Source organism: Apaloderma vittatum, unplaced genomic scaffold, assembly GCF_000703405.1.
Source record: "Apaloderma vittatum isolate BGI_N311 unplaced genomic scaffold, ASM70340v1 scaffold17306, whole genome shotgun sequence".
In the NCBI taxonomy this organism is placed as follows: domain Eukaryota; kingdom Metazoa; phylum Chordata; class Aves; order Trogoniformes; family Trogonidae; genus Apaloderma; species Apaloderma vittatum.
This window is the reverse complement of record NW_009720247.1, coordinates 96,022-112,355: the sequence shown is the minus strand read 5'-3', so window position 1 is coordinate 112,355 and position 16,334 is coordinate 96,022. Positions and strand designations below refer to the sequence as shown.

General features: G+C 45.8%; 1 protein-coding gene across 1 annotated transcript in view; it reads right to left on the bottom strand.

Moving 5' to 3' along the window:
• Positions 1-425: 425 nt before the first annotated feature.
• The window catches only part of LOC104275107 (calcium-dependent secretion activator 1-like), a gene marked incomplete at both ends in the record, with an annotated part of 71,067 nt that continues 55,158 nt past the window's right edge, over positions 426-16,334 (bottom strand). Inside the window, 5 exon segments of the mRNA XM_009870962.1 lie at positions 426-638; positions 1,730-1,838; positions 10,098-10,164; positions 12,149-12,288; positions 16,270-16,334. The exon segment at positions 16,270-16,334 is cut by the window's right edge and continues 28 nt beyond it. Of these exon segments, the coding sequence (XP_009869264.1) occupies positions 426-638; positions 1,730-1,838; positions 10,098-10,164; positions 12,149-12,288; positions 16,270-16,334 (594 nt within the window).

Below are 16,334 nucleotides of genomic sequence, written 5' to 3'. Positions count from 1 at the left end.
TGTGCATTTCATACTTGCAAGATTTGCACCTGTAGTTTTGAGCACGTGACGCATTTGACAGACAGCTAATGGCGCTAATGAATCGCTCTGATCTGGGTGCGCAGTTTATTGTGTGGGGGTGAAACACATGTCTGCAGAAAGCAAGCTGGGTCTCAGGCTCTCAGATCCCAGTCTCTCCTCCATCAAGTATTGCACTTTAAAACACCCATTGACAAGTTCCCCAAGGAATTTTGTTTCTTGGGCTCGATTGTGCTAAACACACAAGTTAACTGCTTCTGGGTCCACTGATGTAAAAAGCAGCTTAATGATTAATGAAAAAGACTTCATTTTGGAGTCAGAAACGCGTGTGCAAATATTGATTTACATCAGTGCAGAAAATCTTTCCATCAAAGACTTCTGCTCTCTAGGAGAACTTATTTACTTACAAAATTGAGAGATTGGTGCATCTAGCTGTGGTACATTTCCTCCTTTAGCATTTAGCTTTTGCACTTGGGTAGGCGGCACAGGTTTGTGAGACTGGCCGGTGGCTCGGTACATGGCTTGGACCCACAGGATACGGTCCTGCTCATCATCACTTGCAAAAATCACCGTGTCTCCTTCCTTCACCGCATTGAAGAACGCTCTGCCGCCTTCCAAACCTGGCAGGAGAGGAAGCGACAACAGAGTTTAGCAGACTTTGAGGACAGACAGGGGATCTCTCCCAGCTTCCCACCCTGGCGATCTCCCCTGGCTTCCCACCCCATCGCCACCCCAGGTGTCCCCAGCCAGTCCCTGCTCCTGGTCAAGCTCAGTCCCCTCCTCTGCAACAAACTCACCTGCAAGAGAGCTCGTCAGGTCCCCAGGTAGCACTCTGCACCACAATTACTAAAATGTGCCTCAACACACTCTGATTAATTGCTTCTCTCATCTACAGACCCAATTGTGCAGGTCCCATGTGTGCTGCATGGCTGGAGCCCTGTTAAAAACGGGTTTTGAGAGGATGCGGTGGGAGGTTTCCCTTTAGACTGAGTGCAGCAGTGCTTGGCTGATGTGCTTATTTCTGTCTTTGCCCTGATTCAGCACCCATCTTCCCATCTCCCTAACAGGAAAATTAACCTGGAATGAAGGACTTGACAACAAACCTACTATGTCTTTCTTCATCTCCTCTGAGGCTACCATTATCCAAGGCACGGCAAGGACCACCCATGCTCAATGTGTTGCCCCACTGAAATGAAAGAAATGTGCTGCTCCTCTGCTTGAAGAAGGGTCTCACCACTCAACAGGTATCTCCAGGGCTTTCTGTCTCTGCCCCTTCCACTTACTCATGTCCCTCAGAGAGAAAATGGGGCAGGCAAAAATGCTGGGTTGATCCCATAAACATGTTCTACAACGAAGACGGGCAGAGCTGCTAACCTTTTATTTAGGGAATATAATCTGGAGGCACAAGATAGGATCATGACTCGAGCATTCACTTCACAATCAAATTTCACTGGGATCCAAGTGTGCAATTCACTTAGGCTCCCCAGAAGAGACGAGTCTTTCCCTCCTCTGGTGCAACTCCTAGCTCAGCTCCTTAGATCTATTTATAGTAAAGTCATGCATAGCTAATGCTCAGTATAAACACAAATATGTTTATAACAATGCTGATCGCAGTTCAGCCGCAAGCAGGGGGCAGAGAAGGAGAGGGCTCCCTTTTGGGCGCCGTACACAGCGCGGTGAGCAGGCAGCAGCAAGCTGGGGGTCCCCGTACCTGGCTGCGGGTCGGTGTAGTCCACAGTGTATCCGTCGAGCTGCAGCAGCTCCTGAGGTTCAGCTTTTTTCTCCCGGTAGCTGCACATAGCAAATGTATATTGACTAACCTGAAGAAAATCACAAAGCTAAGATGGCACCGGGTGATCACAAGGCAATCCAAAGTGCTTACGAGTGCCGCGTGCTGACGGCGTGTTTACAGGGACCCGGGGGGCGGTGGGGTAATTCTGACGGTCATTGCCCACGCGAGACAGACTAAACTTTTTAGCAGGCTTTCGCAAAGCTCTCTCTTTACACGCCCTGCTGCGGCAGGCATCTAATTCTCTGCATCAGTACATACAGCGGTTTAATTCCCTCCAAAAGAGGAAGCTCCATGCTTTAAAACCCTCTATCATTCATCCCCAGACAAGTGCAAGAGTGACACCCTGTCACAAACAATGTGAGCTAAATTGCTAGGTGCCAGTCATATTAAAGCAATCTTAAGATCCCACTGATCTCGGCAGTTGTTGTCATCAGTGCTGTAAATGGCAGCTCTCACTCCTCTGAGGTACCATCTGCATGACACGATACATTCAATGTCAAGCTCTTGACGGAAGCCGACTCAGCTGCGGGGGCTCTGCCAGGCTCCCCCAATCGCCTTTGGGAGGCCATCAGCCCGCATCAAGACCCCGCGCATCCTCGGCGTGCTGCAGCCTGGATGGTCGGCGAGAAGCTCGTCCAGGGAGGAGAGGAGAGAGGAGAGGATTCTCCGTGCCCCAGGCTAGGAACTCACGGGGAAATTTACTGTCAAATGATTTCAAATGACTTTGTTAAGGTTGTGTCACATCCTGGACGCCTGACGTAATTTTATTTGTCTGGACATTTTCTTGACCTCTGGAAGAAACTTTAAAACTCTGGTGGGTGGCAAAGGATCGTGCTCGTTATTTTTTGGAAGCTGGGAGAGATTCTGAAAGACGGGCGAGCGGCTCGGCTGGGCGATTTTGCCTTTAGATTCCAGACAGATCGCTCAGCTACGAATAACACATGCGGCACCTATTTTGGTGGCACCTATCACTAATAAAATGCCATTTATTTCAGTCAGGGGACCCGTCTATTGGCACAGCATCTCCCAGCCGGCGCTCGGTTTATTGCTGCCCTCTACGGGCTTCTGCGAGCTGCCAGCCTGCTCTCGGCAGCCCTGCCTGCACCCTGCCTTCCTCCAGGAAGAGCTCCAAAAGCCACCTAAGAATAAACCCTATCATTAACACATTTGTGGGAGTAAGACTAAAAGTGATGCTTTAAGCATCTTGCATCCTCCTTAAAACTACCAGCACTGACGAAAGATTGACAAGTAACAGACCAATAGCAGGAGCACACCAGTGCATATTCTATGCTATGAACTTTGAATGCATACCATCGTACCGGCAACACAAAACCCCAAAAGATTAACACGAAGAAATCTAAAAATAACTTAGTGCCCCACAGCGCGACATTCAGACGACTCCTGTAGCGTTCATTCTGCTACACTCGCAGTATATTGCTGCCACCTCCTGGAGAAACTCTTGAATTTACTCATGGTAAGATCCTGGAGATTTAATCCCAGCGGTGAGGATTTGATTTCTCTGTGTTAGACAGCCTGAACTTCAGAGACTGTGTGATAAATTTAATTCCTGAAATGAGTCAGTGCTAACCTACGCTGACATTGATTGAAAACATTAATACAACTAATGGGTTTTTCTTCTATATCCTCTATAGCAACATGTAAAAATCATTCAGTAGTTAGGTTTCTTCTCTGACCCTGAACACAAGGTCTGGATTTCAGGCTCTTCTTCACATACAAATAATTCCTCTCACCTTTGGACACAGAAGGCATTCATCAGCCCTATCAATAAGGCAGCCACACCATCACAACAGTAGGGTATGGAAAACGTACACAGGCATTTCACAGCTTATGTTAAAAGCTATAAAAGACAGATATAGACAGTAGGCTCTGTCATCCTGAGACAGAAGCAAAGCAAACTGGTTTCTCCTGCTACCATTCACATTATTTCCTCAAAAGAAGCTGCTCTACATCATTATTAGAAGAGACCTCTAAGAGAAACCTACAGGGGAGTCTAACACATGTGATGAGTCAAGGCTCATCCGGGTTCACGTCCTACCTCTTTTCTACTGACACAGCTCAAGAGCAAAGCCCAAGCTCAGGGTTGCCCAAGGGCCTGCTGGCAGTAGGCAGGCTAGGATCAGGCTGGAAGGAGGAAAGAGCTATCTGTGGCCTCTGGAAAAGCTGCCAACCATGCAATGGTGAGTGTAAGCCCCTAAACAACTCGAGCTACTGACTTCAAGGACGGGAAGACCAGCCGGTCTGTCCTACCCTGCTGCTTAAAGCACTTACTGCTTGGGGTCAGGAAGAAGCTGATGACTCTGCAACGTGGCTCCATCAATATACAGAAAAGCACAACCCGACAAAACGAAGTTCTAGAAAGCTCTGTGTATCACCATCATGCTTTGCTGCTGAACAGCACTGTAGGGTCAAGTGGAGACGGCAGCTTGCCTTTCATCAGTCCTCTAAAATACTGTGCTTTACAGAGCCTGCTTTCTGCAGAAGCTTGGAAATGGCCAGACAAGTGAAACAGTTAATAGCAGAAATTAATCTTACAGCCTGCTGAGTTCACACTGAACCATAGCTGAGTATGAGAGCGAGCGAGCAGATGGGATGGGCAAGATGAATGGTTTGAGTAATTGGAAAAAGCACAGATACAGAGAGGAATCTGAAGGAATACAGAGAAGAAATCTCTGCCCAGTGAGGGACAAACTCTCAAAGCAGCTGGGATTTCTTCCAGGGACTCGATGAGGGCCAGAAAAGGAGCATCTAAGGAAGCTGAACTGAGTGAAACTAAAAGAAGGGAAATAATCCAAGGCAGCCCTGGCTGGTTCATTACAAAAACGGGAAAATGCTTTGAGAAATAATTTGAGACAAAAGAACAGAAGGAAAAGAAAGTGGGGAAAAAAGAGAAAAAGACAAAAGAAATTCAGGAAAGGAAAAGCAGACAGCGGGAGACTAATGTCAAAGTTCACTATTCCCAGGCTGCTAAATCTGATCTGACTTTCCTGGCACTTGACCATATTCTGTCACCAGCTATATAATCCAACTGATTAATAAATACAGTAGATATGTATTAACCAGTCCTGACTTTGTCCTTGTTTTTCTACCAGAGACTCCTTGCTCTAGCGAGCACTGCTTTCCCCAGGATCCTGCTCAAACCTGTTAATTGTGTTGCCTCACACTCCAAGCTCAGTCATTCGCCTCCCCCTTTCTCGCTGTTGACATAACACCGCCCCACTTGGGTTAAATTCTTAAATGGACCTTCCCTAGATTAACAGCATGCATTTTGTCCCAAGGGAGAGAAACTGTGCTAAGATACTGCCAGCTGTAATACAGCTTCCCACTTTGATGGGAGACTCTTGTCCTCTGGTTGCAGCTGTACGTCGCCTCCCGAGCCCTTTCCTGACACAAATGAGCAGAGGAAATGATCTAGCTTAAAGTAAAAAAATGTGAAAACAACAGTTTTCACATCTCAGCACATCCATTCAGCCCTAAACAATTGCACGTAGCAGTTGTCCTAACTTCTGCCTTCAAGCAGGAGGCATGCCTGTGCTCTCCTTGGGCAGGGTTGCGTGATGGGAATGCATCCCATGCAAGTACCAATGGGACATGTAGGATCTACCGTTGACAGGTGTAACAGCAGTTCCCAAACATGTTGTATTTATCAACACTCAAGGTTTCTCAAGAATCACCACCTATGCCCAGTTCTCAGCGAGGGTCTAACTAGAAACACAATTTAATATAATTACATGGACTAGCTATGGGTCATTTACCTTCACTTGAGGACCACAGTCTAGGACTGCTGGTGTAGTACACTGCAATTTTGCTAAACTATTTTTCTAGATATATTTTCTATATATTTATTCTGTTGGTTATGTGGAGTTACTGAACACTTACTTCATTTCATTTTATCCCGAGTCAGCTAAGTTTTGCTAAGAGCAGGAACTGTCACTGTTAGTCTAAATTATAATGAGTTCAGGGAGTCTGTCACTAGAACAATGGATCCAGGCGTAGACACTGCAACTGGTTTTAATCTGCAGAGAGTTGATCTCGTTCCAGCAACATTCTGCAAACACCATCAGACACAATCAGCTGAAAACTGCTTGAAGCTACTCAGCAGACATTTCATCCAGGTACCATGGAGTGTTACTTCCCATATGCTGCCAGAGCACAGAAATAGGGTTATGGCAAGAGGAGAACAGATTCAGTCTGAAATTTCAATGTAATTAATTCACTTGCCCTTAAGAATCATTTTAAGAAATTTCCTATGGCAAAGCCAGCAAACCCACCAGAACCAACAATAGTGTTGTTGCCAGTACAGTGCATTAGACCCTGCAAAGAATTAATACAAGCTCTGTCAGCTATCAAAAATCCCGGCTTTTGCACGATCAAAGGTCTAATCGGCAAATTGGCTGAAATTTCTATGCTGTGCTCAGGCAGCTGATATAGCAACTTAAGAAACACTTACAACATCTGTGATGGATGTATGTTTTCTTTCCTAACCAGCCATGAAGAACTTTGCCCTAAGTTGCCCCTCGCTTTAGCTTACTGCTGCCATCGGCATTACTGTTGCCTTTACGAAGCATTTTCCTCACTTGTGATGCTGCGGACCATTTCCATCCAAGCTCAGGGCCATATTCTGCCATCACTTTCACACTGCATATCTCAGGATTTAAAATTAGGCAAGTAACGAGTCTCTGCCATGTAATTTACATCTAATCAGTATTCTGCTCTTCTGCTGCTCATCTCAAAGGGTGTCTACGAGAAGGGTGGGCAGCATGCAGAGAGGACTGCGATTCATTCGGAAGAGAAAACTATCCCCTCTGAAGGCAGGGGTGTGTGCTGGAGGAACACACGCAGCAGCTCTGCCAGCCACCCTGCAAACCTTCCCCCAGGGGTTGAACCAAGTCCACCCAGCAACGTGTGCGCTGGAGGGGTAAGCCCAGGTCTAGAAATGACACAAAGGACCCGCTCTCACCCACTGCACCCAAACAAATCATCTCCACTCCTGTACAAACCCTCACAGCTACACAGACACAGAAGGTGCGAGGGATTATTCCACCCAAATTACAAGGCAGTTATTGCTCCTTTCCCCTTCTCTCTGGGGCTGACACAAGCCAAGTAGCAGCAGAAACGCTCCCTGCAGAGCTCTTTTTTCTACACGCGCACGCAAAGCCTCCGTTCATACCGGCGAGGCATCACTGACACAAAAGAGACAAACTGCCATCAACACCTTCCTCCTTGGTGCCGCCCATGCAGTTTGGCACCTTTGTGCCTTGTTTAGGTGGTTATAAAGAGCTTGAGTATTTATTAGCACGAATTTCTTAACCGCTGGTACCAGAAGGCAGAGCGGTACCCCCCAATAGCACTGATGGAACAGGTTGTGTCCATCTGAAATGGGGAAAGAGGGGCAGGAGAGGACACAGGACCAGGAGGGGGTTTCTCTGCAAGGGATGGCAGAGGAGACAGAGCTGCAATAGAAGATGCAGCAGGCAAGGGACAGAGACAAGGGATCAGAAAGGAAACGTTTAGTTGTTCATCTGAATATACAGCCTTGCCCTCTTGGCAGTGTCATGTAGTGACCAGACCACTATATCCCAAACAGATTTTATGCTTTGGACTCCTCCTCTCAGCTCTGGTGCAAGCAGGAGCCCGGTGCATATGAGCGAGCTCCCGAAACAGAGGCCGCTCCTTGTCCGTTCTTTACATAACGGAGCCAGCTCACCTTCCTGTGGGGGTTATTTTCTGTCTGTAGTTTAGTGGAGTTCAGAGCATCCTGGACATCAACACCTTTGCTGCCAATCCCTGCTCGTATCGGCACCCATCCTTTGCATTGCATGAAAAGCAAATGACAAACATACGGACAGCAAAGTATTTTTATTCCATCTTTATTGCCTGCTGACATGTTCAATATGCTCAAACTACATCTGAGGGATTGCATAGAGAGTGTTTCTTGTTTATATTTGATGTACGGCAGAACACTTTACATTGCACCAAATGTTGAGCAAACGGTAACATAACAGAGAAGCTGCAGTGGCAGCTGGAATTTCTGAGGTGGGCTACAGAGACTCTCTGGGGGCAAAAGTCTGCTCATCTTATTCAAATGAATTGCTTTTCTGGCCAAATTCTGCTCTTATAATGCCAACTGACGAACACAGACCTAGTAACATGAGAAAACATGGAATAACTCTGAAAGCTTCAATTCCACAGCAAGCTGAAGAAAATATAGCAACTGAAAACTAGAGAACTGCAACCACATAGAACAGCCAAAAGAAAGGCTCTTTGAGAGAGACAGAATCCACATCCAAACCTGAAAACCTTTGTGCAGAAGAGTATCAATAGATTTATTTATAGGAGAAGCTACGTTAGGAAAGAGGATTCTCTGTTTTGGAGAATCTCTCTTCATAGGATAAAAGGGACTGAGAACTTGGTCTAATAGGAATGAAGTGTCTCTCAGAGAAAAGCGGTAGAAGTTGCTCTACAGGCGATCACAGACTGCCACAGCACTTTCAACTTCATTTCGGAACATAATAAAGGAAGATACAGAGAAAAGAAATTCCTCATGCCTTGCCCAAGAACAGGGATACTGTATAATGTTCCCAAACTGCCTTTCTTTTATTATGGCCTCTGCTGCTTCTTAACCAGAAGGAATTTTGGGGTTTACCTCCAGTAGTCGAATTTTGCAAGATGCGGGGTTTCCCTGCAAAGTGTTGAGCACCCTACCTCACCAGGGACCTGACCAGTGTCTGCATGGAGAGTGCATTTACACACCAGATGTGCCTAGAAATAAAACTACAGAGATCCTAAGCCTGTCACTTTCATCTAAACCTAAACATACCACTTGGGCAGAGAGAGGCATCTCCTGTGGCTGTTCTACACTAACTCCCGCAATTCTGTGACCATTTGGAGTGCAAAACAAGTACTTAAACTGTTGTTGCTGATCATACTTGGCTATTGGACTAGGTACTCAACTGGCCTCTCCAAACAGCCTCCTACTTACACGGGTCTCACGCACCATAAACCCTTTTTATCTCCCCAGGATGGATTTTCTCATCTCCTGCAATAGTTTAGGGTTATGGATCCTGAAAATGACGAAGAATCAGGGAATGCAATTAAGCTTCCTGTTGAGACAGTTGAACCTGGAGTAATAATTAACTCAAACCAAACTAACCAGTTTACATAAGGTGATTTAGGACTAGAAAACACAGCTGTGTAAGGTGGAAGATGGACTGAATGGACCCCTCCCCTTAGCAGCCCAGGAGAGCCAGGATACAAGCATACTCCATCCCAAATGTGGAGCCTGCTGCATCTGGTTTACACTCTCTCTGTTCTTACACATGGGTGAAACCCCAGCCGCTGTGTGGCACACCTGCCATCTGCTTCACCCCTGACTTGATCACTTTGGATTTGAGCTCACACGAGATCTCAGCTGGATCCCATGTTACGCCATCAGAGCATCTCTGTTGCTTTCATGACAGTACCCTGCAGAAAGCTTTTACTTCTCATACTTGGAGACAACATACCCTGAGGAAGCCAGAGGAAAGGGAGAGAAAGACAGACCCAAGAGGACTCTATGGCTTCGACAGGTTGGTGTGAAGATGGAGCTGCTCAAACTGGGGTCCCACACTTCCATAGCCAATGCAGTGGTGTTGGCTGCCCTTGGGAAGGTGAGGGAAGATCTAACTCACCAAGTACTGACTCTTTAGGTCACAGAGGACATCTGCCTGTTTCCTTGAAATTCTTAACCACTGTCAGATATAGAGGTCTACAGAAACTGGAAGGGCAGAAAGTGAAAACAAGAAAAAAGGGAAAAAGGAAGAAAAGACATTGCAAAATGACCGGTGAGAGCTGTAGATAATGAGAGGCTGTAATGAACATGAAGGTAAGATAAATGTCAAGAACTAAATATGAACTCTGATGTAGCCAGTGAGAAAGCGTCTGTAGATTTCAAGGGACTTCCAATTTTACCTGGAGGCTCAAAAGGGAGCGTTTGCACCCAAGTACCTCCTATCAAGACAGACCGGCCTTCCTCCTCATCTCATTAATTCCTCACTAAAACTGGTTCTCCATCAAGCATTCATATGAATTCAGGAAATTCATAGCTCGAGGTCTGCAACACGGATATCTTTGAGAAGATGTATGCATTTGGAAAAAAAATCTAAGACTTAACAGACACCCTACACAGAACCACAGCTCAGTATCAATGACACAGCACTGAAAATGGCCAGAGGAAAGACTTAAATATTTCATGTTGTGATTTAAGATCACTTCTAGTTAAATCTGTTACCTGGACCAGGACAAAGAATCGTTTCTTCCACCTCTTCCAAACATTTTTACCAATGGCCCATAAATACCTAAGAGAGAAGAATAAGTGAAATCAGTATACAAGTGACTACATGTTGTGCTCTTGCTTCTCAGCATGTTTTCTACACACTCAGGCACTGAAGTTAACGCACAAACAGGAGTAATTACAAGACTCTTAAGCTCAGCAGCATTCATGAATGTATTTATTTCTAGCCTGAACAAATAACCTGTAAAGAAAATGGCATAAAAAGCTCATGGAGTCTTAAGGTAGCAGAGTATTAATTCTCTCTTCCTCTTAGTCTTTCACAACTCGTACAGAATTTAGAAGCTCTTTAATTCCAGTGAATAACCATGACATGGTTGGATGGGTGAAGAATACATTTGCAACAGAAGACATAGGGAGAGAAACCCCAAATGTTGCTTTAAGGCTTCACAAACCCCTTTGGCTGAAGGGAGCTGTCAAACAGAGGGATTCTTACATCAAACCAGTACCTGGTATCCCAATATTCACTGGACTGACTAAGGCAGGGCACTTTGCTGAACAGCTAGAATTCCTAGAAATTGCTAGGCTACGTATTTGAGCAAATTGAAAAATTTCTACAGAGGAATGTATTTACTGTCTTCTACAAAGGAAGAATTAACTTTTAAAATTAATGTCAAAATTGGTATTGAATCTTTGTGTTGAAGTGGGCATTGTGACACTGTACACAAACACTGGCAAAAACAGCAGCAGCACCAGACTAATATAAACATAGGGACATTATTCAACACTAATGTTATATATAGCATTATAGTAACTTTATTTCTGGTTCAATAAATAGAAAAACAATTCCTTTTTAGTTATGTTAGTGGTTCCTTATGCCAGAAGAGATCCAGCATACTCTTGGTGAATGTTCATGTTAACGTGGGCAACTGTTCAAGAACAGGGTAGTAATTGTCCTTTTTTGCTATCGCTGCTAACGTCAATAGAAAGACAATCTCAGTTCTGATAGCAAGACAGTATTCCAAACTGCAGAGTTTTAAGCAGCATCTTGTAAATCAACTGTTAGTTGAAGAAAGCCAGAGAGAAGCCAGGACTGCTCAGCCCTGTTGCTGTCAGCTGCAGTTAAAGAAACAAATACGAGAGGCAAACTGTCCCCTTGCTTGCTTTTGGTGTCTATGATCGGTCGGAAAAATTAAACTTCACGTGTTGCCATCAGTTCTGATCTCATTAGCAGGGAAGACTGGATGAGGAGAAGGAACTAAAATTCAAAAAAGGGTGAGTGATCTAAACCATCTAACAATGGATTGAGTCTAACAAAACACTAGGACAACAAAAATGAAACAAAGTCACTTTACAGCACTAAAAATATACCAGAGAAAGGGCTAATCAAAACAGTGACTTTGGTGGACAGTTTTTATTTTTTATCACATTCTCAGCTGCGAAGAGCAGAGGAAAGCCTTGCCATGGTGCTAGCTAGATCTTCCCAAGGATAATCTAATTTGCAATTGCATGGCAGGAAGATGGAAGCCAGGAGTGGGGTCAGGGACACCCTGGCCCCAGATCCTCTGACACTCATGTCTGGAGGGCAGAGGTTTCCCTTTTAACCTTCCAAATCATTAGCCCTACTCCAGGCAAATGCTATTTAACTATGCTGTGTATCTCTCTATAAATAACAATTATTTCCAGTGGAAGGTGCACTGTACTCTTGGTTCTGAGAAGTCAATACAGGGAAACACAGAATAACTTAAGAAATCACACCATTCTCAGTAAGAGAGTCAGGCAGTTCACCAATTATTTTCTTACATAAAAAAAATACGTCATCCAGCAATTTCCTGAGGAGTACTGTTCAAAATTTAAACTGTTTGGTTAATAGACATAAAAACGACTATGCTAAGGATACAGAAAGTGCATTATAAATCACTGAACTAATGTCATTTTTACATTTATCTTTCTTTTGACCTCCTGTGAACTTGAGAAGGAGTTTAAGAGTCTTTAAAAAGAAATTTTCTAACTCACATTCAAAACAAATTGAGTTCAGATTGAGACTTTACCCAGAGTGCTTCATGTTTTGAGGCTTATCCATTCGCACGGCAAGCTTGATCTTCAGGTCTTGGTCTGGGCAGTTTTTGGAAACAGTCATTTTGTGCCACTCTGATTGCTTTGGGCTATTTGGAGTGGGGTGAAGAACAACCTGCAAGAGTCAAAACCAACAATGTTACAGGGAAAAATTCACAAACTGGTTTTAATGGGGAACAAAAGCACATCAGATGCGCTACTTTTGCCCTAAAAGTCAGGTAAATCAGTCTAGAAGTGATGGCAGACTAATGTGATCAGCAACAAGTATTTTGCTGAGGTTGCCCACTTTCAGATTCATACAACTGGGTCAGCCTCCAGCCTTCCTAATATTTCCCATGTGAGGTGTGCTGTTTTGAGGGTTCAGAAAGCTCTGCCTAAAATGGTTCATCTCTTGCTATATCAGGCTGTGGGGAGCTGGCTTGATTTTTTGTTTACTGTTAAGACTGGATGCAGTAGGCAACACTTTAGGCAGGCTGGTGTGTCTGACTGCACTACGACAGCAGATGAATTCTGCATCCCATGTCATGACAACAGTGGCTGCAGGACCCTCTGCTTCCACTTCATGAGGTGAGGAAATGGTGGGACAGTCTCCGGCTGGGGTCAGCACCAATGACCGCAGTGGAGCCGTGCAGATGAACACCACTGGAAGTGCTTGGCTCATCAAAGAAATGGAAAGGTGAGCAATCTTTCCTGATCATAGCTGTGCTTTTCCCACTCACCCGTTACCCCTACAAAAGCAAAGCAGCTCCTGCAGACAGCAAGCTACAGAGTATTCTCCCAGACTCACACCACATCCACCATCTGCTCCTGGCGTTTCCATATGTGTCCGCTGAGGTGGCCTAACCCTCTCCCTCCTAAGCCCATTCTTCTTCTGACGCTTTCACTCTCAGAGGTGACTTTGCCCAGCACAAATTCATTCGAGTCTCCACTGTCTTGTAGTGAGACGAATCTCCTTTGAATCCATTAACCTTTACAGAAGCAAATTATTTTACAGATGGCAGCATTCACCCTCACTATTCAATGTGCTGCAGTCGCTCATTCCTTGCTCATGCTTCGTCCATGCTGCTGCCAAACTCCAGCCCAGACTACAATCTTGTATTCCTCTGCTCTTCAACTTTATTGCTGAGTCAACAACCTAGGGGCTGTTTTCTGTCTTGACGCTATTACCCTCTGATGAATGGTTTTAGAAATTATTTTATTGCGTCCTCCAAAGCCTGAGGTTAACATCAGTAGATTCTCGACTTCATCCTCATTCATCAACACTATTTATCAGTACTTTTATTGAATTAGACTAATGCTTTCTCTGGCAGGAATCTGAAGCTCTTATCAGTTACATAGATAACTGAGCAATGCCAGCGTCTAAAACATCATTCTTGGAAAAAACCCCCAACATTTAAGTCCATTCTGAAGACAACAAGTGAGCCCTCCACACAAAACGTCTTTAGAAACATGGATGGACCCAAACTCTAAGCAGTATCCTAGGATCTCCACTGCAAATAAGGTCATGCAAGTACACAGATTTGCATCTCTTAGAGAGTCAGCAGCAACTCAGGGTGTTTAGGATGCTCTCTACTTTGATTTCTACCTCTTTTTCACCAAAAGGCGCATAAACTTTGCTCAGTGTTGCTGTAATTCACAGCTCTTCCCCTCCTTGCTCTCAGCAGATGAAGCCCTGGCATGGCTGAAATCTGTGGGAGCCTTGCCACTGGCTTCAATGGGGCCAGGATGTATTCCCATGCCTTCAGCTGCCCGTCCAGCAGTTTAGGGCTTGGGAGCATTTTCTAGCTCTCTCTTTGATAAAAGTGGCAAAATGAGGAGCGCCGGCCGGTTGCCAATTTAACGCTTGCAAGAGAAAGTGGGCATTGTCCATGCCTGGCAGAGCACAAAGCCACTTCTCAAAGGGTGGCTGAGCACGGGTGTTTTTGTGTATAAAACCTGTTTCCCTCTTCTCTCTGTGCAGATGGTTTTGTGCCCACTCCAAACAGCTAAAGCAGGGGCTTAACACGCTCCTGGTTTCATTATTTCATTAAAGAAGAAATCCTGATGCAGCCTGAGCAGACACGCGTCACATCTCGGGTGCTCTGGGCACACTGAGCATCCCTTTGAAGTTCGGCCGAAGGAAAGCGCTGGTGGCCGCGAGCCAGAGGAAATCACCGCCTGGCTCCCCGCGCTCCCTGCTGCTGGCCCACCGCCTTTGGCCTGCAGAGGCTTCGAGCCCAGGGATGGCTTCCCGCTGGACTGGGAATTAAAGAGCATTGGTGGGGCTGGCTCATCAGCATTTCAGAGCAAGCGGGGTTGCTTTGGGTCCTGATGTCTTTCTCAGAACAACATGCACAGCTAATTGCTTCCCGAGACCAGCAAAGTCAGCACCGCTCACGGCTGCCAGTGGAAACAAGACTTACAAAGCAAGCGGGTCTACACCAAGTGTTACCGCTCAGGGGACAAAGCCTTGAACGGCATCATTGCAGCTGGCTGCGTGAAAAGTTCTGCTCAGCATGCTGCAGCAGGTAAAGGCAGGATGACGGGGCTGTTTGAAGGAGAAGGTTTTGAAAATAATCCTGAAAATGTTATGATGCTGTGCGGCACAGCGACTGTAGGTCTTCGGGTGGAGTACCGCAGCCTGGTGGGGTCACCTCCTTTGTCAAAACCAGGAGGGGGACAGGGAGAAAGGAAGGATCAAGGTGTGGATGAGGGAAGTCCAAAGGGACTGTGACTCTTTTAGAAGAGAAGATTGAGAAAAGAAGGGGTGGCTTTGCTTTTTTCTCTCTCAAGTGCAAGAAACAAAGGCTGTCACATGAACGTGAAAACACAAACAGTTAAAAACAAACATAAATTATATGAGACAATATCACACGTAGTGCCCTCCATCATAGAGACATAAATTAAATCAACAGCTCACAAGGACCCAAAAGAAGGTTTGGCACTTATAGAAACAGCATGAACACAACAGCACATTAATTAGAAAAATATTTCTTGTATGGATACAGACTCTGCTGTGTCAAAGCACAAGCAGTCATGGAATCAGCAAGAAACATCTCAACAGGTTAGTCCATAGCTGTAAATACCGTACCCAGGCTTGCCACTGTGGCTTTCTTGGCCACAGCTGTGCAGACAGGGTGTGCTGCAGAGCCAGGCAGAGAGAGCCCAGGTTCTTCCTGGAGATCACTCAGGCCACGCCAGGCTGGGACACGGGAGGTGTCAAGCCCGTGCGTAAGGTGCAGCTTCTCTTACCCTGAATGGATTTTCACGTTATCTTCATCACGCTGATGTCACAGCCCTGAAGGGCTGAGGAAGGCATGGCAGGGAGTTTGCTGCCACTTATGCCTGAGACCAACACAAATTAGACAGCTGCAAAAAAATCCTGAAGTGTCCCAAAGCCACAAAAAAGTGCCATTCACAGATACTCTGCAGCTGTGGGCTGCAGCGATGAAGGGCCACCAGATCCAGCGAGCTGGTTTAGGAACCACAGGTGAGGGGCAGAGATGGGGTGGGAAGGTCAGCTCTGTGGCCAGTACCCTGGGAATCTGAGCTCTTTGCTACTAACATCATTGATGGGAGCAATGAACTCCATGTTACACTCCCCAGTCCAGCCCCACTGAAGGCACCAGTTCAGCCAGAATCCCCCGGGCAAGCCAGGATTCCAAGCCCTTTGCAGCAAGCACCGCAGTCAGTGCTTTCAAATGCTCAAACCGGGCTCTGGCTGCTGAGCAGATATGAGAGCAGCTTTACACTCCCTTGCCAAACTTAAATCCCTTCTTTTTGCTTCAGCATAATCCCCTTTTCTGCCTCAGGAATGTCCATTTCCGTAAGCAACTTCTAAGGCTTTCCGGACTGCCAATATCGCACACAAGATCCTCTGCCTTTGCTCAGTGCAGGCACAGCCAGCTGAAATGCTGCCATTAAAAACTCACAACAAAGACAGCATGCGAGATGCGCTCCTTTCCAGCAGTGCAGAGCTTGCTTTCCCCACCCTCCCCTCCTGAGGCTTGGCAAAAAAGCGGAGCATGTTGTGCTCCAAAGATATTTCCGTACAGGAGAGACTTCTCTAGAAAAGCAGGGCCAGAGGGAAACATTATTAAATTCAAAATCTCCTTACCCTCCCAAGCTCTTTGTCCTCCAGAGCCAGCACTCCTGTGCTCTCCGTGAACAGCTTCACCTTCA